At 41.8% G+C, this 27,793-nt stretch overlaps 1 protein-coding gene across 1 annotated transcript in view; it reads left to right on the top strand.

Annotated features, from left to right (window-relative positions):
- Nucleotides 1-2,250: 2,250 nt before the first annotated feature.
- Nucleotides 2,251-27,793, top strand: part of slc6a8 (solute carrier family 6 member 8) — a 45,711-nt gene continuing 20,168 nt past the window's right edge. The window contains exons 1-5 of the mRNA XM_017720427.2: nt 2,251-3,224; nt 17,207-17,338; nt 17,682-17,946; nt 21,758-21,890; nt 27,374-27,508. Coding sequence (XP_017575916.1) covers nt 2,984-3,224; nt 17,207-17,338; nt 17,682-17,946; nt 21,758-21,890; nt 27,374-27,508 — 906 coding nt within the window. The 5' untranslated portion in view covers nt 2,251-2,983. The remainder of the gene's footprint in view (nt 3,225-17,206; nt 17,339-17,681; nt 17,947-21,757; nt 21,891-27,373; nt 27,509-27,793) is intronic.

Below are 27,793 nucleotides of genomic sequence, written 5' to 3'. Positions count from 1 at the left end.
CAGGTAAAGTAAAAGTGGTGCTGTACTATGCTTCAGGATTTGGCAAACCATGACAACTAGAGCTAGGGCTTCAGTTCAGACCATAAGTGTCAAAATGTCTTAAAACACCTTTACGATAATGCTAGTTTTGTTTCTTTGGGATTCTAGTAGTATGTTAGGACTAAGCTAACAGTGATTCACATTAACATGTTTTGTCCATTCTAGATTAAACACTGACATTTGAAGCTTCTAAAATACATTATATGTTTTGTTTGAAGTTGTTGAAGATCAAGGAAAAGGAAGAATTATTTAGAGTTCAGTGATTTTTAAACTACTGAACATGGCAGTGCTGCTGCTGCATGTCAGAAACCATAAATTGCGCATCCTACAAGAAAAGCATGTCAAATGAAGAGAGAACTGCGTTCCTCTTTAGCTTCCTTCTGAGTCAATGAAGCACAAACTTCATTTGTGCGCCACCTGTGGAGGCTGTTAATGTTCATCAGTGAAAGGAGTTCGATAGTTAGAAACAGTGAGTAATTCGATTTAGAGGAGAGTTATTAGAAGATGAGTAAATGTATTCACTTTATGAGTAATTATAATTGGTATATTATGTCTCATTCCTTAGACATTAAAGGCATTTGAGCCATTATCTGAAGGAGGTTCTACTGAGACAGAGTATAAATAATGAGAAACACAGTACAATCTGGAAATGCTGAACAGGGCAAACGGAGGCCAAATTACTGAGACCAAGGTCAGTGTTTGACTGTGCATGTGATTAAAACCCACAATGAAAAAACAAAAATGAGCACCAGGAATATCAAAGTTATATTTATGAAACTGTTTCTAAATCTTGTATTTCTCAAAACAGACGCTCCCTTTAACTCTTTCATTGGTTGTTGAGCATGTTTCAGTTGACAGTCCCACAGTTTTAAACTGGAAATCCACCAGTTTTTCAAAACCCCTGTATAATTTTACCATTGAGATGCAAACAAAGTCATTCAGACTGTCTCCAAACCATAGTAAAACAATGTTTTTGAGGCATTAAGCAGTGATTTAGTAAGATTTCTGTATAATAACTTACTGTTAGATTTAAAAGGCATTACACGTCTGGTTCCTATCACCACCACTGGGAACAATTCTGACCCAGTAAGTTTCTCTGTAAACTTAAAAACTTGAAATATCAGCACACCTCCCCTTTAACTGACCTTTTTTTGTAGTTGTTTCTTTAATTTACATCTTACAATGAAATATATACATTATTTGTATGATATAGTACTGTATAAGACTAGAGGTTCACACGGCTTACAGCACAGACTATTTCGAATAACTTTATTATAGTATTCACGCTACAGTAAGTTCTGCTGTGTGCCTGCAGTTAGACAGCGGAAAACGGGGAATATTTGGACGATCAGTGCCTCTGTTCGTGATTCTTTTTCTAAAGCTATGTTTAGTGATTGCCTACCTAAGCATTATTTGCCTAAAGTGTTTTGGACTAGGCTACTTTCCGCAGAAAGTTTAATGGAAATTTTACAGGCTGCTTATCTCCGTTAATGGTGCGCTCGTATTTGGGGCGGCGACACCGCATCCAGTTCACTTGTAATTTTCCATGAAACGCTCTATACCGCCGTCCATAAGTCACTGCGTCTCGGTAACGCAAAGGGCAGCGAGTGGCTTATGATTAACTAAGAACCCGCCTACTGACCCGGGATTGGGTAGTGGTGTATCCCTCTTGCTGCAGTGGGATTGCCCAGTATTGTTCCACCTCCTGGCTTCAGATTGGCAACCAGTGGTCTGACTCCAGCGCAAGGACTGTCCAGTACCATTACCGCACTTTTCTTGCCGGTGAACTGGATGGCGATGTCCCTCGTCCGGCGATGTGATTGGCTATCATTGCTACACGGCCGTTGGTCTGCTCGACCGAGAAGTCCCGCCTTCCTGCGCTACGTTTGGCCAATAGTATCTCCGGTGGCGCTGTGATTGGCTAGTAGTATTGCTCTCTTTGCTGGGATTGGCTAGTAGCAGCTAATCACGCCTCCTTTACGAAGATTGATGGCTTTAGCGACTGTTTGGCTAACCGCAGCGCAGCGGGGGGACCAATCAATGCGCGAAGGATGATACTTCTAGCCAATCACGGCGGAGGAAGGCGGGGCCTGTCGGAATTCGGGCGGGAAAATGAGGCACGCGCGTGTTAATGAGAAGGGGGGGTGGGGGGGTTGATGACCCCGTGGTGACGAAAGCAGCCGCAGCGCCAGTTAAAGCCGCGGAGCGCCTTCACAGACTCAGACAGAGAGAGTCGCTCAGAGGACGGTAGCAAGCCGAGGATAGCCCAGAGGACGATGGTCTAGGCGGAGATCTTAGGGTAAATTAGGGAATGTAACTCGCGTACATTCGTCTTTTTTTGGTCGGAGTGCGCCGGAGTCGCTTTAGCATTTCGGTCGTCTCTTTTAAGCCGCTCTTGTTTTTCATTCCGTCTCGTCGTCCGTCTCCTCTTTGAGAGATAACGTTCCCATGCGATTCTTCAGACTCACCTTTAAGTGTTTCGTGGATTGTTTTTGAAGGTGCTATTTTAATTCGGTGTCCTTTTCTTTTCCTTTTTTTAAAACGATCGTATCCCACCTTTATTTACTGTCATTTTACAAAAGGAGAAGCAGGCGAATTGTGAATCACAGACCCCCCTACTCGTTGCCAATTTCGACTGTCAGCGTCAAACAAACAGACAAAAAAAGGTTTGACATTGAAAAACGTGATAAAAAGAGAAGGTGCGTTATAACGAATATAACACTGCAGACTTGACATCGCCTTTTACTGACAAAGGCAAAGGACCAGATCCTGTTTTAAGCTAAACAGGGTCGCCAAGAGAAGAACAAAAGGACATTCTGGTGCATCAGATATTTAAAAAAAGGAGAAACAGACTTTTGGGGTTATTTGGGATCCCAGTTAAAGATAACTAACTAAATATCTAAATAAATAAAAACCCCGCCGGTGGAAACAGAGAGAGTCAGGGATGGAGAAACCGGAGTGCTGCGCCCTGAACGTGATCCTGGCCGAGGAGGAGAAGAAGGGTCCGCTCATCCCCAATGGGAACCATCAGGGTACTAACGGGACCCTGGTGCCCCCGGTGAGGGCGCTCCCGGAGCGTGAGACGTGGACCAGACAGATGGACTTCATCATGTCCTGCGTGGGGTTCGCCGTGGGCCTGGGCAACGTGTGGCGATTCCCCTACCTCTGCTACAAGAACGGCGGAGGTGAGTCGCCTGATCACAACCAATGATATGCAATGATAAGTGACGAAGAACCGGCGCGATGAGCGCATGAATTACGGTGAAGGGAACCTTTAAAGCCCCTCCCACCGCTAGACGTCACAAGTCAGCGAGGGGGGAAAAGCTCGCGGAGGGTAATTTGTTCGCGCGAGACGCTTCATTCATTCATTCATTCATTCATTCATTCATTCATTCATTCTCCTTGAGCGTCAAATTTTAGTGCTGTCCTCCACTCTGAGAGAGTGTCACTGAAATTAGGCCTCTTGTGTTTTTATGGCGTTAAAATATCAAACATGACTGTGAGGTGATCCGTAATGGGACCCAGCTACAGTGATATGTCTGGAATGTACCATAAAATGTGTTTTTTATTATTTTTAGCAGATGGGAAACACATCTGCCATACTTTCCCTCCCTTATTAGCTTCATACTTCTTACACAGACTGAAAAACGACCTCTCCACCTAATGTCCAGCCTGGATGTACTGCAGTGCCACGAGAATAGCAAGGAATAATAGCTGAAGGCACAGTTAAGAGGTCTGACAGTCCAGGGCTCCAGCAGAAGGAGCTCCGCTGAACTTGTGTGAACGAAGACGCGGCGTCCACATGTCCCCAGTTTCCTGGAGTGCATCCAAAGCTCAGTAGCTGAATGGGTTTAGCCTGCATTGAGAATGAAGCTAGCAGCTAGAACTCACTAAATGAATGGACATACATTAGCACTGGAGGGTTAGAGAAGGAGACCACTTCACCGTGTCTGCAGTTCAGATATGCACGGCATTGCTTGGAAAGTCATCCAAACAAAGCCGTCTCTGGCTAATGATTTAAAATCATATATCACTCCAGATAGTCCATTAGACCGTTGCTAATTATAGGCCTGTAGATGAAGAAAATAGCATGCCCTGACCAAAGCAGCAGCAGTCATCTGGTCATTATAGTGAGCATTAGCCAGTTTTCTTACAGTTGAACCACATAATTAGCCTACAGTGTGATTTTCATACTTACACGCCCGTCTTTTGACTATCAAACATGACTTAGTCTGCCTGAAAGGTGTAAGGTGCCCCCATAATGGGACTCAGCCACAATACTATGAACCTTAAAACCAGGTGTTTTATTATTTTTAGTAGCTGGGAGACACATCTGCCATACTTTCCCCCCTTCTTGGGCTTATATGTCTCTACTCAGGCTTTTAAAACCACCTCTCTACCTATTGTTGGGTCTGAATGTGGGAATATACTGCAGTGTCATGAGAATCCAGTGGCCTCTGGTTCCCTTTAGCTTTGTATGGATCCTCGGCGATAAAGTGCTGCTCCTTACATTCTGCTACAGGAGAGCGGCGTCAGGGCAATACTGGGCGAATTAAGAGGCAGTGTGAAGCCCCGCCCCTCCGCAACACGTCACGACTCAGCCAGAAACCTCGCGGAGGGATATTTCTTAGCGCGAGACGGTTCGTTCATTCATTCATTCGTTCATTCATTCATTCACTCAGTCACATATTGATTCGTCCGCTCTGCACTCGACTGCGCGTCTGTTTTCTGTGCTATATTAAGCGGCTGTGCTGTGCGAGGCGGCTGCGCTGCGGTGTGTGCTCCTCTCCGCCTCCTGCAGCAGCAGCAGCAGCAGCAGCAGCAGCGCTGTGGTACGTGTCTAACGGAGCGTAAGCTCGGCGTGCCAGGCGTGTCAGGTGACACCAAAGATCAGGCTTTATTTTCCCTTTATTTTCCGCCGTTAGAGGCGCAACCAGCACTGAGATGATGCTCGCTGCGTAGTAAGCGCGCAGCACTGCGCATGTTTCTCGAATGGAAATCAGGACATGAGTGTTGCAGTTAGACAGAAAAGACCTGAAGTCGACCTCATTTCTGAAACGAAGGCTGATGGACTGAAGACTGTACAAACGTCTGTCTGTCTGTCTATCTGTCTATCTATCTATCTATCTATCCGTCTGTTTTTCTGTCTGTCTACTTTGGGGACAACAGCCTACTTTTAGATGCTAATTTTAAGTTAAACGCTGCAATTAAAAATAGCTCATTTTAAATTGTAGCAGATTTTAAAGGCGAAATTGTGCAAGACAAGTATTTAGACTGAACCCCAGTGACCTTGAACAGTAGTGTTACATCATAGCTACAGCTCCTGCTTTGTGAAGGCTCTTCAGAAAGTTGCCCCTTCACTCTAACATGCAGTGCAGTCCACTGCATTCGGTCAATCGACTCAGCATGTGTGGAGCTCGGCTCTTACCCGTGAATCATCGTCAGCTGAAGGCACAATGAGAGGTCTTAGTCTGACACTAACACTACAGAGCTCCATTAGAATGAGCTTTGTTGAATTTGTCTGAACGAAGAAGCTGCGTGCAAATATCCCCAGTTTCCTGGAGTGTATCCAAAGCTCTGTAACTGAATGAGTTTAGCCTACATTTTGATCCAACACTTGAGCTTAGGCTTGTACCTAGAACTCACTAATGAGTGGACTAAATGAATGGACATACATTAGCACTGGAGGGTTAGAGAAGGAGACCACTTCACCGTGTCTGCAGTTCAGATATGCACGGCATTGCTTGGAAAGTCATCCAAACAAAGCCGTGTCTGGCTAATGATTTAAAATCATATATCACTCCAGATAGTCCATTAGACCGTTGCTAATTATAGGCCTGTAGATGAAGAAAATAGCATGCCCTGACCAAAGCAGCAGCAGTCATCTGGTCATTATAGTGAGCATTAGCCAGTTTTCTTACAGTTGAACCACATAATTAGCCTACGGTGTGATTTTCATACTTACACGCCCGTCTTTTGACTATCAAACATGACTTAGTCTGCCTGAAAGGTGTAAGGTGCCCCCATAATGGGACTCAGCCACAATTTTTTAATTATTATTTTTAGTGTCAGGGAAAAATATCTACCATACTTTCCCTCCCTAATTAGATTTATACTTCTTTACACAGACTTGCAAAATGACCTCTCCCCCTGATATTCAGTCTGAATGTCGGAATAAACGGAATGTCATGAGAATAGCAAAGAATAACAGTGGCCTCTGTGTCAGGCCTTTAAGAGCACTGTATATTTTATTGGCAATACTCATCTCACCCTGTGGCAGCAGAAATGTCAAGGCACTAAATGTTGTCCTAGTACTCAGGTTTCCAATCCCTTTAGTTTTGAAGAGGTGATCTGCTTTCGTTTCCTTCTGGTTGTTTGTAGAGAGCGGACATGATCTGTGTTAGACTGTACAGGCCGCCCCATGACACCATCCCCTGTGGTGGGCGAAAAGGGCACCAAAACAAGCCAGTGGGAAAGGAGCAGGGAGAGCATCAATTCTACTCGAACAATAAGCGATCTAACAGGGACCTGCCAGCCCGAAAGACAAGATGTTAGATAAGGTGTCTAAAGGGAATTGTGTGATTCTCTGAAATGTCTCTTCCCAAATACTTGCTTTACCCCCAACAAGGAGCTCTAAGGTTACCGGAGTGAGTTTGTCCCGATTCAGGTTGCCAAACTCGGCATGACTGTTTTCAGAAGGCGCACATTCTTCACAGAGCCCTGAAATGTTGTGCCAACTCAAATGAAATCTCCCAGGTAACCTTCTTGTATAAATAATACAACTTTCACACATTCTTAATCCTGCTCAGATCAGGCTTATGAAGCACTTGCAGTATTCACTTTCAGTCTGCGGTGTTTGCTGTTACGTCATAGCCTATTTAGGTTATTCAAACAAGACAAATTTACTATTAGTTACTCAAAGGAATGTATTTTCACCATTTTCAAACAGACAAGCAGATTTATATTGACTGCAAATCTGATGGATGAGTGAGATCAAAGATGAGTTTGACATAGCTGTATTTATATAGTCCAACCAACAGCCATTAAGTACACATTATTATATAGAGACCAGCAGCCATTAAAATACACATTATTTATTTATCAGTTTCAGCTTCTCACAATCCAAATAATCTAAAAGACAGTCAATGATGTTGAGGTCTCTGGGATGGTCAGTCCATTGTTCTGAGAACACCAGCAGCTTCTTTGTTTTATTTGCAAATGTTCTTGTTTCATGTCTCTATCTTTTAGAATTCTTGTTAAACTCCAGTTTTCATCTTCTTTTTCTTTTTTCCTTCAACTACCTTATGAAAGCCAGTTATCTTGTATCTAATCTCCTTTGAAAATGAATTGAATCATGAGCATGCATATTTAGGGTATACGTATACCACAAAAACAGTATCCACAAATGCGTCACGACATCAGTGTAGCACTTTGAGAAGAAGCAGGATAGTGGAAGGATAGTTACTTTCCAATTCTGGCCCAGCTGCCCATATCATGCTCCAAGGTCACTGAGCTTAAGGGTGCATAGCTAGTTATAATATGTACAGTAACAGCAGTTTTGATCCTGGTCTCACTTAGAAGTCATGTTTAATATGCCATGAACCTTTATTTAGTCCATGTTACAAATTGCAGGACAAAGTGGACATATACCATTCATCTGTCGGGAGCATCTTGGTTTCTTCGTAGCTTAAATGCATAGTTTCGTTCACTCTTTCCATCTGCCTGAGTTCTTACACCAAAAGAATGATTATACGTTAATGACTATGTGTCACAGCATGATTAATTAGTTCTTTTCTCACATACAGACAAAAATAAACTTCAGAAAACAAGTTTCATCATCATAAATTTAGATTTTACTTGGAACATAAACATATGAGTTTTAATTAAATTCCAATTATACATGAATAGCCAAGATCTTTGACAGCTGTTTAGGCCTACAAGGTTTTAGCGTTGCCTGTTCTCACGCATCCATCTTTATATTATCCCATGAATAATGAATCCTTGTCATTTCATGAATAATTGCATGCTTTCAGGAAACCCTTGCTAATGAGTTACAGATGTAGACTTTTGCAGCCACACAGGTACAGAAATGTGAGTTGTAGCATTGAATTTAGCACCATGTGATAGTGCTGGCAAAATTATTCCAGCAGCTGTTTTTCCTACATGCATATTAACTTTAGTAAACGAATTCTAACCCGTATGCATTTACTTGAAATTTAACTTGTAACATGACTGCTAGGCGAAGCATGCATCATTAACTGAGTTATTTACAAGGTTAATGTATGTCCAGCATAGCAACCAGGACACCAGGACAAACTACTACATATACAACACACTTCACTTGAGTCTTGGGCTAGTTAATCGAAACATTCATTGGACAGCCTGACTATAAGCTTCTTCCATGATAGATTCTATTATCCTTTGCATTGCTAGTTGTCTCCAGAGGCTGAGCAGTTCTTGCAGTGTCACTATTGCTCACTCTTGCGTCTTAGCATTTCTCTGGGGTTAATTGAATTCTTTTGCACCTCAGAGAGGCTCCTCGCCACCTGTAGCCATTAGCAATTCTCTGTAGCCCTGTAGAGAACTCAACTGATGTGAAGCAAACTAATTATCTTTAATGGGTCCCTTGTAGTGTAAATGTTTGCAGTGTAAAAGCTTGATTTGCATTGTCTTGTGGCAGCTGAGGCACTTCTCCTTTCAGACATGTTTCCTGAATCACAGCTCACTATCACTATAGCTGCATTCCTGAGTGATTCCATAGCTGAGTGATTTCAAGGATGCAACAGATTTATCCTTCCAAGCCTTCTCTGTGCATGAACGACGCAAAGGAAAAATAAAATAAATAAAATAATATTTTATATATGTACACACACACACACACACACACACACACACAGGCCTACATCACTCCTGTGATAGATATGGGGTGGGTCTGGCCTTCTAGCTACAGGCAGAAACTGCCCAGAACTCCAGTCCAAGTTCTCAGAGCTCTCCCTCCTCCCTCAATCAGTCTTCCCTCATACTACCACTATGTTGAAGGCATGGTCTGAACTCACAAATTGTGTATTATGAAAAAATCTTCACGAGTCTGCAGGCTTATTTGTGACAATACTGACTCATTAAGGCACTGAGTGGCTTTAATTGATGTGAGGATGTGTACTATATGAAATATTATTTTCAGAGACCTGCCTACTCTGTAAAAATGATTGTGTTTTAAGGCAACCAGGTTACTTGCTTTTTTAAATGAAAATACTGAATCATTTTTACAGTGTAGTTAAAAACTTAAAAGTATCAGAAAATGGGTCATAATTCTTTACTTTAAAGACCTTAGGGTTTCTTGACCCTGATCCACGTCATTATGTTAAAAATAGAAATAACAGACTCTTTAGATGCGACTGCTTCTGTCAGGCACTACTTCAGTTGGATCCTTAGTGTCATTACTGATCACCCCCATCTTTCCCTGACCTTGCTTTAGGAATCAATACATCCCATGAACACCATTTATGAAGCTCCATCTACCTGTGAGTCCATTTGTAAGATTTAGTCACCTTTCCCTGTCGCTGGGCAACTGGCTTCTTTCCTTTTTCCCTTCCATCTAGTGGCAATACATCATCAGGAGGTAGTAAACAGCTGAGAGGAAGACTCTTCACTCTTCATCCTGTGCATCAGTGTTGTGGCACTGTAGGGCGTAGATTTATGACCACTGCAGCAGGCCCTGTCACTGTTCCAAAGCTGGTTGATTCAGGATATTCACAGGCAGGACAGCTTTCAGAGCCAAAGAGCTTTATCTTCTGCTACTGACTAAGACTAGCCAGCTGAGACTGTGTTTATTATTAGCATCCCTAAGGTAAAAGACCAAAGTTGATTTTCTTCTGCTTTTTAACAAAGACGACACATACACTAGCGGTTCATTGCTGCCCTGTTGGCAGCCTATTGTTTGTTTTATTGGTAGATTTTATCATTATGGGTGGTTCTTATCTTGCTCAATAAGGTTACACAAGTGGCCATTTGACCAGTGATGTGTATCCCCAGTGATAGCTCCAACTAAATAATAATATAGTTTTGTTTACCTGTTTCCAAACCATGAGATAAATTTTCGTAGGGGTGCATGATGGTCAGAATTATATTAGTAAGATGTAACATCATCAGAAAGATATTTAGATATTTCATGTTGTATTTATTGTACTGTGGATAAAGGAATGTTTAGTTATTGCTGCACTAGTGTGCTAAAATGTCAGCGTAATTTATATTACTGCATTGGTAGCCCTGTACAAATAATTGCACCATTCTTCTGTAATGCTAATCCAGGAGGATCTAGTCCTGGTTACAATTTTGCAATATCAGCTAACAGACAACTAGCATTGTGCTGAATGATGGGGGTAGAGGGAAGGCCAAGATACCCACCCAGGGGATCATGGCCAGTTGTGTTGTCTTGGGTTCTTTGGTCAAGCAGCTGCACACATGCCTGAGATTACTAAGCGCAGTGCCAGTTGTGTGGTGTAAAGAATGCTGCCACTGTGTATGTGTAGAGCAGTGGAAATGTGTTCTCTGACGTGAACAATCATACTTCGCTGTCTGGCCGTTGGCTGCGTTTGGTGGATGCCAGGAGTATACTACCTGCCAGAATGCATGGTGCCAACAGTTTGGTGGAGGAGGGAGAATGGGCTGGGGCTGTTTTTCATGGTTTGGCCTCGGCCTGTTAATTCTACAGCATACAAAGACATTTTAGACAACTATTTATCTCTAACTTTGGGCAAAATTAGGGTAAGGCCCTTTCTTTTTTCAGTATGACTGTGTCCCTGTATACAAAGTAAGCTCCATAAAGGCATGGTTTGACCCCACTGGCCTGCACAGAGCCCTGACTTCAACCCCACTGAAAACCTTTGGGATGAATTGGAATGTACATTGCGAGCTAGGCCTTCTTGTCCAACATCGGTGCCTGACCTCACAGCTGCTCTTTTGACTGAATGGACACATATTCCTGGAGAAACACTACAAAATGTTGTCTAAAGCCTTCCAAAAAGAGTGGAGGCTGTTATAGTTGCAAAGGGCGTGGGCAACTCCACATTAATGACCAATGTTTTGGAATGGGACGTCCAACAAACTCATATAGGTGTGCAGGTCAGGTGTCCACTTTTGGCCTTTTGAGGTTTTTCAAACCTTTTGAGGTTTTTTAAACGCAACACTTCATCAGGCCTCTTGAGGTGTCAGGAGTGAGGCAGTTAGGTTAGCGCTGGCCCTTTGCCCCAACTGACATCAGTCCCTCACCCCACGTGGACAAGCGATTAAGAAGAGCGTCTGTTAATCTTTTAATCCCGTTTCTGACTGGGGCTCAACCCAGGTTGCTTTAGGGTTCAGGCAGGGAAGGACTGAGTCCATCCTCAGTTTGTGCAAGCATTCAACTGTAGCTTAGTTGATGATATCCCAGGCCATAAGAAAAGGCTTGTTCTTTAGAATGGTTAGCATTGACATTGATGTTCATTTTATTTTGTAATTTATAACTTATATATATAAACATGGTTAAAAAGTGCCCCATTAAATACATCAGATGTATCACTATGGATTTCATTAGCACACCCTTCTTGCACCTGTTTGGCATGTCTCACTTCTCAGTGATCTTTGCCCCGTAGGCTTTATTGATATTAACATAGCGTACGTGCACAAACAAAGTTTCCCTAGATAAATGCCTGAATGAAATTGGTTCTCCCACCCTATTTCACAGTGACCATGAAAAGAGAGCTAATTTAAAATGTTTGTTTACAAATGTTTGTTTGTCTTTGTAGTGAAATGTGAATCAATAGTCCGGTCCCCAAAACCACATGGCTGTCGGCAACCACATGTTGTACAGAAGCGTGCCAGCAACTTGTTGCACTAATCTCAGCACAAAGAAGGAGTCCACTGATCTGAATAGCATGGTGCTGACAGGGAGGAGGATAATTGTGTTCAAGTAATCCCATTTGCGAGGTTTAAATTAAGGGAATGTGGTTGAGGATAGTATATATGTATGTGGTTCAATTTGAGCTTGCAGTAGACTCAAATAGGCCCTTGCTCAAATCTGCACAAAGCTCCTGAGTGCTAATTCAGTGCTTCTTAGCAAATGAGAGATTTCCAGTGGCCCTGCAGTGTCCGGCAAAGGCCAGCTGTTGCGATCTGCAGCACATACTCAAGGCAGTAACTTGCCAAGGAATACAAAATGATAAATCCCACTGGGACTCTATAAGCTCATTGGACTGTATGCATTGATGTAGTGCCCATTTCCATGTGCTGTGTGTTGGGGGAGGGTGTCGTAGGTATTTATAGCATTGTCTCATCACCATAGCACCTAGTGAGATTGGAATTGAACTGCATTTTCACACCTGTTCCTAAGGCCTGTTCTCAGTCCTCATGATTATCAGACAGGGCGACACACCTGCGCAGGCCGGCCTTAGCCTCAGCCTGGCCTATACGCTGCATGGCAAAAAGGATTCAGTGGCCTTGCAAATGCCTAACCTGTGCAGAATAACAGGCTTAGCACATGCTGGCCACACCAGAGCTGGTTAGTCTATCTTCTGTACCCGTGTAGTTCATGTGCTGTATATTACCTGAGTAGCATTAGCTGTGCTAATTATAAGCATAGCAAAAGGGCATGGAGGGAGAGTGCTTGCCGTGGGAAAGGGCAGCGGATGGACACAGCTGACAGCATGTAAAATTCATGGACTACATGAGCTAATCTCAAAAAGACCGAGATCAAGTTTCGACTTGTGTCTCAAATAGAATGAAACCAAGCAGTTGCATAAGTGGACTCTTGTAGGTCCTAGAGAAAATAAGGGGCCAATGTAAATTGTTTAACTATCAAGCAATCTAAAAATATACATTGATATATTGTTTGAATGGAGCTTTCAGAGTTATAACTGATGAAAACATAATTTTACAGTTTTTGATAGAACTGTTTGAAAATGGACAACCAGATCAGCTGCATCGTGGATTAGAGGGAGATAAATGGACGACAGGGCTGCTAATGTAACACTGATGTGGGGTAGTGACTGAAGTAGATTGTTAAAAGGCTCATATAGTGGAAAACTGAATTGTCTTTACTTTATGAAATAATTCAGTATACAGAAGGTGCCCTGTCCACAGCAGAGATATATAAACATTAAAGGGACTATATTCTACACTTTTTCTTGTATTTTATTTGTTTATTTTATTAATTTATTTATTCATTGCTGAAGTGCACTCATGACATTTGTGAGGGTTTATACACCAAAAATGATCACAATTCATTTTCATATCACAGTTTTCATTAATGTGAACTTAACTTTTATTTAAAAAGAAAACATTCGGTTTTCCCTGATATTGGCACAATAACTTTAACAGCCTTGCTAAATAGGGATAATAAATGAATAAATAAATTAATTAATTTAAAAAAAATTAGGGTGAAAAAGAAGTTGGAAAATTATTACCACTGTTTTTGGTCAGTAATCTGTATGGGATATGATCTGTGCAATTGGCCCGTCTGCACCGATGTTATTCATGCAACTGATACAAAGTGAATGAGCTAATTCCTCAAAATAAATGTGCTATTTACAGCTGTCTGTGGGTGAATCCATCCTGTCTACTCCAGTGGCAGCATAAACATGCAGCTTCGCACTTCCAGTAAAATGACTGCGACAGGAGACGTTATTACTAGCCAGACGCTGGTGCGGATTAGCTTGGAGAGAAAGAGAGAGTGAGGTGGAGGTGGGGGTGGGGGGTGGGGGGGGGCTGATTTGCGAACAAAGAGCATGCCACTGAAATGACTGCTGCTGGATGATGTATGAGAACGTGAGTGCCAGTTAGCTCAAACACATACGAACATAACTCACACATACACACACACACGAGCAGAATAAGAAGCAGCGGCTGCGCAGCGGTGAGTCACACACACACACACACTGCAGAGGCTGGCGTCGTGACTGCTTGGAAGATGAGAGGAATCTAAAGCGGTGCAGCTCTGACTGTGACGGCTCATAAAGCACAATGATGATGAGGAGAGAGAGAGAACGCTGCCATTATACCCTATTCATCTCGCTCTCTCGTTACGCCTCTCTCTACCTCTCATTCACCTTGTTTCTCCCTCTGTCTCTCTTTTTATTTTTATTTTGTCCTTTTTCTTTCTCTCTCACCCTCTCTCTCTTTCCCTCTCCCTCACTCCTCCCTCTGTTTCTTTCTCTCTCAACCTATCTCTTTCCTTCTATTTCTGTTCCCGTTCTTTCTCCTCTCTCTATCTTTTTCATCATTTTCTCTCTCACTCTATCTCTTTCCTTCTATTTCTGTTCCCTTTCTCTATCTTTCTCATCTTTCTCTTACTCTCCCCTTTCCACTATCTCTCTCTCTCTCTCTCTCTCTCTCTCTCTCATTCCCTCTGTCTCTCTGAGCCCACGGCTGCATTTTCCTCTCCGCCTTTACTCAGTGCGACTCTGCTTTTACGTCACATGGTGGAGTTCCTGTCGTCGAAGGCATTTTTTTTTCTCCCTCATGTGAAACATTGTCATTAGTACGAGTCCGCTGTACATTTTCTTCTTTTCTGGGCTGCTTATCAAAGCCACTTTGTCTCAGCCAAAATGCCTCACTGCCAAACAATAGTGCTTGCTTTTCTGAAAGAAGCCCATGCACAGCCTCCAGAGATGCCTGCCCATTCAGAAGAACAGTGGGGTTCTTTAGATAAATGCTACTGAATGATCATGTGCGTCATGTTCAGATTGGGGATGGTATGGTTTTAATGATATTTTAACGGCCAATAATAATCACACCATTTCAGTGAAAGTAAGTCGACTTCTACAGCGCTCCTGCAGAGCCCACACCAGCACAACTGTATGTTTACAGTAAACTGTGCTAGTGCTGGTGATAATTTCATGTTTGTTTAAACTGTAGTTGTCTGGTGTTACAAAGAAATATGAGAACTTCAAAAAAATCTCAGTATAATACCTGTGGTGAAATGTGGGGATGCACTGATACGGGTATTGTGGTCCAATGCCCATATCCAATGTTTTTCATGTGCATATCTGTCAGTGCTGATGTCAATACAAAAACAGTTATAAATGCAGAAATTGTCTTTTGAAAATGTCTTTTGAAATATAGCACAAATCTAAATATCTGTCTGCTTTTTTAAGCACATATCTGCTGATGCACATGTGATTTGACCCTAATAGAATGATGTCAATGGGTTTTAGTGCCTTTCAGACACTTTCAATACATTTTAACAACACCTTGATAACACCTTGACAAATTTTCATATCATCCCATCCCTAGTTTAAGTCTTTCCACCTTAAGTTCCTTCTTTGGAGGTGTAGTCACAGACATTGCAGACGAGCCGGGTAATTTTCCACCGAGTTCATTCTGATTACAGCACCAGCCGCCCTGAGACAAAGGACTGGGCAGCTTGCGAATATCTGCTCCTTCATGCCATTTGGGAGCAATTGGCTGCTCCTCTGAGCCTGCAGAGCCTGAGTTACGCAAGGATGCCACTCAGTGTGAACCACTCTTTTCTCTGCTCTTTCTTTTTCTATTGCTCTTACATACGCTTGTGCTATCTCTCTCTTTTTCTCTCTCTCTCTCTACAGTCCCTAGCACTTTCTCTTTCTCTCTTGCCCTCTCTCTCTGACTCCCAGTCCTGTTCACATACACTTGTGCTATCTCTGCCTCTTTCTCTTGCTATCCCCTCTTCTCAAATTTGCTATTTCAGTTTCTCTGTGTCATTCTCTCTCTCTCTCTCTCTCTCTCTCTCTCTCTCTCTCTCTCTCTCTCTCTCTCTCTCCCTCCCCTGAGAGTGATGGGTGACATCATCAGGTCTTTCATTCAGCGTGGCTCATTGTGTCGCTGGATAATCTGCATTAGACTCTGCAGCCATTGCGGCTGACTGGACCACGATTCAAATCAGACCCCTCCTCCTCCTCCTTTAACCACGCCCCCCACTGCTCCAGCTAAGGCTCTGCTGTTGCCACTGTCAATCTCAGATCAGTCAGCTGACGGGTTATTGCTGCAGACGGCTTTGGCTCGCTGCCTCATCGCCTGTATTATGTGTGATAATACAGGCAAAGCGGCTTCGCTGTCTCATCCCGAGCCGCCAACCAGGATGCAAAATGCCTTGCTGAAAGTGCAGAACTGCAGAAAGGGCTTCGTAACAAAATGGTGTCGCTGTATCACAGAGCACTGAACAGGAAAAAATGCATCACACTCACACTTAAGATTTCATAGTCCTACAGCGCTGGTCCTGTACAGGGCTCTGACGACTACTCAGTTAAACTTGACTACTCAACAAGAATAATCGATTAACCTGTACCTCCTGTCTTTTTAAAGAGACCTTTATGTGTCTTTTTCTTGTCAAGTATTCCACAGGAATTCCACTGATTTGTCTAATGCTTGTGGTGATGAGAACCAGGAGTTTGAGTGTCTACAATACAAATACTGTATTTTCTTTATACAGAACAACGTGTAAACCTACACGTTTTCTGAGTTTATATACTATGTACACTTTAAAAGGAAAAGGAAAAAATTACAGTAATTTTCTAGGAGCAGAGTTGTAAGTAAAGTACTGTATATTTACATTTAAAGTAAAATAATTTTATATTTTACTGTTCATTCATAATATACATACATAATTGATGTAACTTACTGTAAATTGCATTGTCTAATATGTTAGTGCAAACCAATGCCCCACTCTAAATACACAGTCTTTTACAGTATGGTCCTGTAAATAACAAACCAGTTTTTTATTGTAAAATAAATAGTATCACTTTACATATAATGGTCATAACTCAGAAAAAAAGCTTTCTGTGTGCTATTTGAGACCTACAACAACTTGCATGTATCTCTATGCCATGAATGGATTTAAATAATATGTTTTAGATCAAAAGCTTATTGAAAAACTGTAGTGCCTCAGGTTTTTGTAACCATTTTATGTAATAACTTTCTGTGAGGGAGCTCTTAACTGCATTAAGCAAGAAGTAAGTTTGTGTAGAATGAAGCGAACCACTCAGATGACTTTGTTTACAGCTTAATTATTGTATGTTGCAGAAGCTTTGAAACTCAAAGAAACTGAATAAGTCTGTGCCATAATAATTATTATTAGTATAATTATTCATTTGTGAATTGAATATCTTTGTATAGTGGCTTACTACTTACCCATGACTTCTCTCTCTGTGTCCTACAGGAGTCTTTCTCATTCCCTACGTGCTGTTTATATTTCTTGGGGGTATTCCTATCTTCTTCCTGGAGATTGCTCTGGGCCAGTTCATGAAGGCTGGAAGCATCAACGTGTGGAACATCGCACCACTCTTTAAAGGTTTGACATTTTACCATTCAAGACGCATCCAGCCTCTAACACAGTGATGTTAAAATTTCACTATTATTGTCCCTCGATTTAATTATGATTCTTTAGGAAATGATTCAGTGCATTTAGTGCTATTTGAGTGGAATATAAACAATTAAAACAGTACAGTAGGATTAAAACAGTACAGTAGGGTTAAAACAGTACAGTAGGGTTAAAACAGTATAGTAAGATTCTTACATTTAATAGCTTGAGGAGGTGATTTTTGCTAAAACAAGCACAAACATTGAATATAAAAGTCTATGAAGTTGAATTGCCACAATGCATCACATATCTCACCATGTCTTGGTTGTTTTAGGACTCGGCTATGCCTCCATGGTCATAGTGTTTTTCTGCAACACCTACTATATCATGGTCTTGGCCTGGGGTTTCTACTACCTCATCAAGTCCTTCAGCGGCACGCTACCGTGGTCTACCTGCGACAATGAGTGGAACACAGAGAGCTGCATTGAGATCTTCCGCCATGAAGACTGCCAAAATGGCACCATCGGCAACTCCAGCTTCGGGAACATGACCTGCGAGGAGTTAGCGAACGGCCGCTCACCTATCATTGAGTTTTGGGAGTGAGTTTTTTTGTCCTTATTTTTCTTTTTTTTATGTGGCTTTGGCAGATGAAGCTTTATCTATAGCCATCACCCATATAAGTCTAAGGTATTAACCCTTATAAGTCTAGAGTTACACTACATTGTAAAGTATTTGGTCGTCTGCCTTCACACAAACTTGAGTGAGATCACATTCTTAATCCATAGGGTTTAATATGATGTCGGCCCACCATTTGCAGCTATAACAGCTCCAACTCTGCTGGTAAGGTTTTTCGCAAGGGTTATGGTAATTTTTGACCATTCTTCCAGAAGCAAATTTGTGAGGTCAGACACTGATTTTGGACAAGAAGGCCTGGCTCGCAATCTCCACTCTAATTCATCCCAAAAGTGTTCTATCGGGTTGAGGTCAGGACTCAGCCCAGTCAAGTTCTTCCACACTCATCCAAGTCTTTATGGACCTTGCTTTCTGTACTGGTGTGCAGTCATGCAAGAGTCCATCCCCAAACTGTTCCCACAAAGTTGGGAGCATGAAATTGTCCAAAATCTCTTGGTCTGCTGAAGCATTAAGAGTTCCTTTCACTGGAACTAAGGAGCAGAGCCCAACTCCTGAAAAACCACCCCCCACCATAATCCCCCCTCCACCAAACTTTACACTTGGCACAATGCAGTCAGACAATTACCGTTCTCCTGACAACTGCCAAAACCACATCCATTGGATTGCCATATGGAGAAGCATGATTCGTCACTCCAGAGAACACGTCTCCACTGCTCTAGAGTCCAGTGGTGGTGTTTTACACCACTGCATTGGACGCTTTGCATTGCGCGTGGTGATGTAAGTCTTGGATGCAGCTGCTTGGCCATGGAAACCCATTCCATGAAGCTCTCTACACTGTTCTTGAGCTAATCTGAAGGTCACATGAAGTTTGGAGGTCTGTAGTGACTGACTCTGCAGAAAGTTGGTGACCTCTGCACACTATGCCCCTCAGCATTCGCTGACCCTGCTCTGTCATTTTACGTGGCCGACCACTTCATGGCTCAGACGCTGTCGTTCCCAGTCACTTCGACTTTATTATAATACCACTGACAGTTGACTGTGGAATATTTAGTAGTGAGGAAATTTCACGACTGGACTTTTTGCACACATGGCATCCTATCATGGTACCATGCTGGAATTCCCTGAGCTCCTGAGAGCGACCCATTCTTTCACTAATGTCTGTAGAAGCAGTCTGCAGGCCTAGGGGCTTGGCTTTATACACCTGTGGCCATGGAAGTGACTGGAACACCTGAATTCAATGATTTGGATGAGTGAACTTTTAGAATTGTAGTGTATCTGAATTGTAGATAGACTTAGATTCATATGCATGTGCAATTACACAATTACATAATTAATACATAGTCACATATTTAATAGTATTTTACATTCAATTTATATTCTGTTCTGACAGTTTTGGCCTTTTTGTTTTGTTTTCAAATCAAGAAGTTAGAAATATGACAAAAACAAGACACACAACTAACTTTTAATCAAATTCACAAAGATTATATGATTATAAGGTGATAAAATATGGAATCTGCATTTAAAAGATCTGCTTGTATTAAAGGTTATGTAAAAAGTTATGAGAGAAAATGTTTAAAGAAAATGTAAGAAGAGAATCATGGAGGTCCTAGGACAGTGAACTGTTCTGGTTTTATTAAAACATGTTTGGAAGCCATAATTAAGGATATAATTGCGTTAATTACTAAACGTTATCAGTGTACAGGGCTTTTATATGAGAGCAACAAAGCTTGTTTTAATTCCCTCCTGTCACTCATCTCCTCTGCCCCTTGCTGTCCCAGCAGACCCGGCTGTAATTGTTGCTGCTTTGAAGGTCATCTCTTTTAATCTGATCATGTGGTTCTGCCTTGTTTATGTGAATTGCAGAATTGCAGTCTGTTGCAACTGCTTCTCTTTAATGAGATTTTCTCAGATGTTTATTTTGAAGATAGCTTAGTTGGGCTGGCTAATTTACAGAGGTTAGCAAGTTCAGCTAACAGTAGTGGTAGTAGCTTTAGGCTTTACTACTAAAAGCAACTGGTATTAAGGCTTGTAAAATTAAATTAAAGACACATTTAAATATACCCTCCTTTAAGAGTCATTAACTGCAGAGGTTTGAAGGAATGATTTCCATGCACAGTTGTTGCTGGAGCTGCCTACATGTTGGCAGGCGCAGACATTGTAAACCAGCAGTTGGCTTTATAGGTGCAGGTGGTTGGAGTTAAGTAAGTCGTAACTGGTTCTATTAAGTAGAGTGGAGTCTCAGTGACTCTTTGCAGTTTCTGACTGCTTTTGTAAAATCTGTTACAATAAACCAGTAGCAGGACTGTCAGTGTAAAAGCACCTCTGTGCCTTTTTAGAAGATGGACTTCCATATAAAACTCAGCATGCTGGTTTGTAAAAACTTACTGCCTTACTTTGTTTATGATATGTTTATTACTGCAAATTATACAACTAAATTCAATAAGAGCAAGTCAAATGAATCAAGCCAATCCTTTCCCATAAAGGAATTGAGTAAGCTCAGCAATTCAGGTATTTATTTTTGACCTGCGCTGCTTTTTTGTTATTGTCATAGTGCTTTTATAAGCCACTGGTCCATATAAACATACACAAGAAGGCACAGCACAAAATGTGCATTGATGCAGGGGCAGTATTCGCTCGCATTGCCTCTAAAATAAACAGTTATTTTACTTAGGCTGTAGGTCATCACACAAACTATGCAAATGGACAGACTACAAACTGTACTATGCTTATGAGGCACAGCTTTTAAAAGACTTATTTAAAATTTGGAGCCATCAACAAGCTTGAGGCAAACAAGAAAGTGCAAGCTCACGAATGAAAATATAACTTTTCCCCCCATGAAAGCAACATTGTAATTCTATGTACTGCAAATGCATATGTATGTGCATATATGGCACATTAACGGCATGTAGGCTTATATGCCAAAATTTTGTTGACACCTGCTTAGCCATGGTGTGCGGGGAAGTGTGTCCCTCTTTGCTGCAGTAAGAGCCTCAACTCTGAGAAGGCTTTACACTAGATGATGAAACATTGCTATGAAAATTTGATTGCATTCATTCACAACAGCATTAGTGAGGTCAGGTACTGATGTTGGATGATCAGTTCTGGATTACTCCAACTCATCCCAAAGGTACTGAATGGAGCTTCATCGCTCCAGAGATGTTCCACAGCTCAATGCTGGGGGTCTTTATACTGCTCTAGTTGACACATGGCATTGGACATAGTGATCCTAGGCTCATGTGCAGCTGCTCTAGAGCATCCCATTCTATTAGCAGTGCTTTTCTTTGGAGATTCTACAAGCTGTATCTGCATAACTGAACATGTGCGTCAGCAGTGGGTGCACCTTAAAGTTAAGTTAAGTGATACTTTTTTGATCCCACAACCGGGGAAATTCCACCTCGGCATTTAACCCATCCGTGAAGTGAAACACCACATACACACTAGTGAACACACACACGCACTAGGGGGCAGTGAGCACACTTGCCCAGAGCGGTGGGCAGCCCTATCCACGGCACCCGGGGAGCAGTTGGGGGTTAGTTGTCTTGCTCAAGGACACCTCAGTCATGGACTGTCAGCCCTGGGGATCGAACCGGCAACCTTCCAGTCACAGGGCCAGCTCCCTAACCTCCAGCCCACGACTGACCCCGAAGTAGCTGCTTTCACTCACTAGATAGGATGCCTGGATACTTTTGGCCATATGGTTCAACACACAAGTAGAATCTGTCCTATTTGCACCTGAAACATGGCTCAAGTGGCAACATATCCTTCCTGTGTCCTCAGGAATAAGGTCCTGAACATCTCAGAGGGTCTGGACGAGCCAGGCGCGCTGAACTGGGAGCTGATTTTGTGTTTGCTTGCTGTCTGGGTGATGGTCTATTTCTGCGTCTGGAAGGGGGTGAAGTCAACAGGCAAGGTACATCTGTCATCTTTTATCTCTCTCTGTCTCCTCTGCCCCCTCTCTGGCTTAGAGAGGTCACTGATCTCTGCTGTGGGTGGTGTACGACTGCAGGTAACAATACTGCAGACACGTGCCTACCCTCAGATGCTCTATATGCTTTTAGTCTGTTATGTAACACCTACTCACACTGATTAAAGGCACAGCACACTGTATATCTGCCTCTTTCTTTTTCTCTCACTTTCTGTCTTGTTTACTGATTGTCTCTCTCTGTCTCTTACTTGTCTATCTCTTTCTTTTATTCCTTCCTCTTTTTCTCTTATGCTGAAGGGTCCGTGTCTGCACCTCTGATCACTCTGAGTGCAAATTTCATGCGCTAATGCAAATGTCCACTAGAAATGTCCAGTAGAATCAATACTAAACCTCACTGAAATCTTCAAGAACAAGGATCTAGCTCAGAACTCCAGCACTCTACAGACCATCTGCATTATAAAATATTGTTTCCTTTTAAATGCTGTAGCACCTATATATAGAATATGGTTTTATAACTATATCTATGCCTTTGTTTCTTCTGCAGTTTTTTTTATGTCATCAAATGACAGCACAATGTGACTTTCTCCTCTAGCTCTTATTCGCATAGCTCCACCCACTATTACTTCTCTACAGCAGCCACAGTAGTGAGGCAAAGAGGTAGCCATAGCAACGTCACTTGCAAAGTGGGAGTGGCTTGAGATATAACAGACTGCCCCGTCAGGAATCCGGCGCATGATTGGTCGTTGGGGGGCAGATTGTCTGCAGTGGGACGTGAGCAGGCTCTCGTGCAGATGGCCAACTGCCAACATCTCTCCACTTGGTGGGGGGGTGGGGGTGGGGGGGGGGATCACATGAAAGCTCGCTAACAGAATGACTCCAGTTTATTTCTGGTGCGTGTGCAGCCACCCCCTCCCCCATGGATTTTACAACCACATGCTTATAAGACACATAGCATAGTCCTACACTGCCCTTGGAAAGTTCACATGAGACAGAGCGCACAGTACAAAACTGAAAAAAAGTGATGCATTTCATTTACACCGCAGTTGTTGGCAAATGTAAGTAAACTGAAAGATAAAACTGTTGATGTGTTATGTATGAGTCATTTGCAAATGATACACAAATTTGTATTTAACAAATTCAGTGAATCACTCTTATTCTGTGTACATTCTAAAAGAAGTGAACAGAGCTCGTTGTCCTAGAAAGCTCATTGGCTCTTTCAGAATCTGATTAAATAATACGAGAGGCACAAACAAAGGGCCAGATTAGCCTAGATCTCGCAGATCGGTTAGGAATTAGAGCAGCCAGGAAGTAGTGTTTGTTTACTGATGGTCCAAGTACTATTTTTAAACCTTGTCCATTTCACAGTTTTAATAGAAGACAATGTCAGCCCACATCACTGACACATACTGTAAATCTAAATGTTTACGTTTTAAGAGGGAATGCACTGATCAGGAATCTTTTGGCTGCATCTGATTTCTTTAAGGCCAAATCAGTACAGTTAACCTGTAGATCACACTGTTTGGGCTCAATAAAAACATGAACCACACCAGAATACAGGGTGATTCAAAAAGATTCATACAAGATGATTCAGAAAGATTCCTACAGGGTAATTCAGAAAGATTTCAAAATGATTATTTCACTTGTAAAGCATTACAGAACAATGCAGTAAATTGTTAAAGGTTTAAATGAGCATAAAGTTTATTTTGTAATTTTACAAGCACTCAATATGAACCTCCTCCAGCTGTATAGACAACATCAACACCATAGTCAAATTCATTTTACATTTACGGCATTTTGCTGACACTCTTATCCAGAGCGACTTACAATTTGATCATTTTACACAGGTGAGCGAAGGTGGTGTTAGGAGTCTTGCCCAAGGACCCTTATCGGTATAGTGTAGGGTGCTTGCCCTGGTGGGGGATTGAACCCCAGTCTACAGCGTAGAAGGCAGAGGTGTTAACCACTACACTAACCAACCAACCCACCAAATTCATCCCATACTCAGTAAAGCGTGTCTGGTGTCACTGTATTCATGGCTCTTTCAGTGCGATTTCAGAGATCATCCGGTGTTGTGGAACCAATGACGAACGCTCTGAGCTGTTAGTGGTTCACTGCCGATAAAAATCAAGCTGCACGGTTATGACGGCTTCACTCTTACCAAAATGGACAATGCTAAACTAATCAGGGGTTGCATCTCCTTGCAGACTTCCAGTGACTGACTTCCGGTCAGAAACTCTTATGACCCCCTCTTTCAGTTGGTATGTGATTGGTTTCTAGTTGCCTCACGGTTATAAAAATATGGCGCTTTGAAATTGGATGAATCTTTTGGAATCACCCTATATTTCCAGCCCTTTTCTGTTATCCAAAGTTGCAATATAAATAACATTGTCTGCTCTTTAATGGGCCAAAATGGAAAATGACATTATTTACATCACAAAACTGCACCAAAATAATAAATTTCTGGATTGCCAGTTCTGATGTTGACAGATTCCAATCATGCATTTGTAGATCTAATTTTAAACACAAACATTTACACTTTTTTGACACTTTTTGAATGTGTCATTGTTTTGAGCCGCGCTTTTCCTCTATTTGTGGGCAAATTAGGGAAAGCTTGACTGCAACACCAGTGCTAAAGAAGAGAACATGTATTTTCATAAGTAATCACGTAGTGTTAAACACAGATGTTCAGTTAATGTTACGCTCAAGCTTTTCTCAATTTCAGTTCAGAACAGCTCAACTGAAAACTGGTGCATTAAAAAAATATTGCCGCTCAGTGCTTGAGTGCTTGATTCAAACCCCAGCACTGCGGCCTGTGCCGCCCCAGTGAACCAGGCGGGCATAACTCTAATGCAGGAGCCCATCAGACGGCCATTAACACACAGTGGAGGAGGCTGCGAGGGCTTCAGAATGATGATCAAGAAGCCATTTAGCCAACAGTCCTCCTGCTCTCAAGGTCACACTCACTTTTTGGTCAGACAAACAGCTTTACTGTCTGCACCTAAATACATTTTTACCAGTAGCTCCACAGTGAGACTATGAGGAGAAAATCAAGGGCAGCCTGAGGACAGACCAAAACACTGGGCTTTATCTTCAATAAAACAATAAAACAATAACCTAACACAAGAGAATTGCTGGATAAGAGGCAGTATATGTCATATGCTTTACCTCTGTGTATCTCTCCACATGTCAGTTTGCACGTACCAATTCTAATTTTTATCAGCATTTATTGATCTCACCAAATCAATTATCAAATACTTTTTCCTCCTTTAAATCATTACTATAGTGTCTCGTAAGTCCTAGGGTTAGGGTTAAGATCAGTGTTATGTTTTAGGTTGAGGTTAAGGTTAAGGTCATGGTTAGAGTGAGTGATATGTTTAGGATTAGGTTTAGGTTTAAATTTGGAGTTGAGGTTAAGGTTAAGATGACACTTAGAGTGAGTGGTAGGTTTAGGATTAAGTTTAGGTTTAGGAAGTTTGGAGGTTAAGGTTAGGGTTACAGTGTTACATTTAAGGGTTGAATTTAGGGTTAGGGCTAGAGTGGGTACTATGTTTAAGATTAGGTTTAGGTCTTAGGTTGAAGTTATGGTTAAGATTAGGGTTAGAGTGAGTGTTAGGTTTAGGATTACGGTTAAGTTTTGGGTCAAGGTTATAGGGAGTATATGGGGTTGAGGTTGAAATCAGGGTTATACTGAGTGCAAGATTTAAGTTTAGGTTTGGGATTTAGGTTAAGGTAAGAGTTATAGTGAGTGTTAGGTTTAAGATTAGGTTTGGTTATTGATTTTAAGGTTAGCATTAGAGTGAGTGTTAGGTTAGGGATTGATGTTAGATCTAAAGCATCATTTTAGCTGTTTATGATTTACTCGTTTTTCATTATTGTTTTTGAAAGGTGTTTATCGCAGTGTTATGTACTTTATTCGTCCTCCAAGGGAAATTCATCATTTTACCAGCAGAGCAGCCTGAGGCTGTGGTTGGCTAAGTGCCTTGCTAGGTTTACCTGGTCAGTCATGGGATTTGACCCTGCAACCTGCCGCTTAGTGACTCACTTGTCCAACCACAACATGCTTTTGCTATTACCAGCTATGGGTTAAAGGAGTTCTAAAGGCTGAAAGAATAGTTTGATTGAACATGCAACCATAGCTAACAGCAACCATAAGCTAGTAGCCACCAATTTGCATCATTTTATTTAATGCTAACTGATAGCCTTTCACTTATACTGTTAGCAACATTAGCTTTTTGAACTATTTCTTTGAGTGTCTAAAGTGTTCACTCTGATTAGTGTCCCTGTCTTTGGGCTCCATTGCATTGTTAAGAGTTCGTTTTATTCTCTCTCTGGTCTCTGAGACCGTCTCAGCTCTGCCAAGGCCATCCTCCGCCACGACAACAAGCAGGGCCTGTGAATAATAATAATGCTATGCTGTACGACAGCTCTTACAGAATGGGGGTGGGGGGTTTGGCATGGCATGACTGTCCTACTTTCAGATGAGTATTTAGAGCAAGTGGAGGAGTCTGTTAGGAGGCCACTGCCCAGAGAGCTCAGAAACAGAGTAGTATCATTAAGAAAAAAGGAAAGCGTTGTTGAAAACTTTCTCAGATAGAGCCCTGCCCTGTATTGTCTGAGTGCAAGGTCCATGGTGTTTGTGTTGAAATGTTGAACTGCTGATTAGATAAACCGCCTCCTCTGCATGTTATCTCTGATGATCTGATAGAGAAATAATGGGAGTCCTCCGCCATAAATTTGTGTGACTGTGCACCCAGCATGTGACTGACCCCATCCTTGCTGAAAAGCAGACTCCAGATTGATAATGAGTCTTTCACAGCCATATTGTTGCCTTATCAAATACACTGTGATCACATTTAGCTGATATTGCTCTGTATCTCTGAATTACTATGTATGGTCAAGGCCTCTGATGCTTTACTGAAGTTTTGCATAGCAAATAGCTTACCAACTGCCCTAAGATGGCAGTTGGCTCATCGGAAGAACTGACCGATACTTACATATGAAAGGAGCCATGGGGAAAAAGACACCAAAACAACATAACATAAGTAGAAATGGGCAAGATGGCAAAAAGCCATAACAATATTTTAAGATGTTGTCACAGTGTACAATAAACATCACAATATTTGGTTTTAATCACATTTGATTAGTTAGATAAAATGCACCAGCAAAGCCACATTTACAAATGCTATTAAACACACACACACACACACATTTTCTAAGCCACTTCTCCCTCAGGGTCGTGAGGTGCTATTAAACAGGGATACAAAATTCTTTTGACCGATAATTCATTAATCAGCAATGACTCGTTAACCAGTAAGCCATCAAGATGTCAATTATATAACATAAACTTCCAGATCTAAAAGCTGACTGGCTTATATATATATTCAAACATTTGAAACAAACAGAACAAAAAGTGACCTATTAAACAGATTTCAGTCTCATGGTCCTATATGTGTTTGTGTGTTTTGCAGATTGTGTATTTCACTGCCACGTTCCCGTATGTCGTCCTGATCATTCTCCTGGTCAGAGGGGTCACTCTTCCTGGGGCATATGATGGGATAATGTACTATCTCAAGCCTGACTGGTCTAAGCTAGGAGAGCCACAGGTAATTTACAGTCTCTCTCTCACTTACTACATCACAGATCTACAGACATTTTCTCTCCTATGTCATCACACTGTCACTAGCTCCATCTGTCTATCCATCCACTCTCTCAGGCCACGTTCACAAGGAATTTTGGAATCCGTTCAAAAAACGCATATATGGATTTCTAATTTGCTTTGTGATTGTGGCTGGAAATTATTTGTTTCCTATGTGACCTGAAATCATATGATCAATGCTGTTCTTCTTCTCAAGAGGAAGTAAAAAATGCAAGACTTGTCGTGAGCTGTC

The sequence above is a fragment of the Pygocentrus nattereri genome, chromosome 28 (assembly GCF_015220715.1).
Source record: "Pygocentrus nattereri isolate fPygNat1 chromosome 28, fPygNat1.pri, whole genome shotgun sequence".
In the NCBI taxonomy this organism is placed as follows: Eukaryota; Metazoa; Chordata; class Actinopteri; order Characiformes; family Serrasalmidae; genus Pygocentrus; species Pygocentrus nattereri.
Note: the sequence above shows the minus strand (reverse complement) of the source record. Positions and strands in the feature narration are given on the sequence as shown.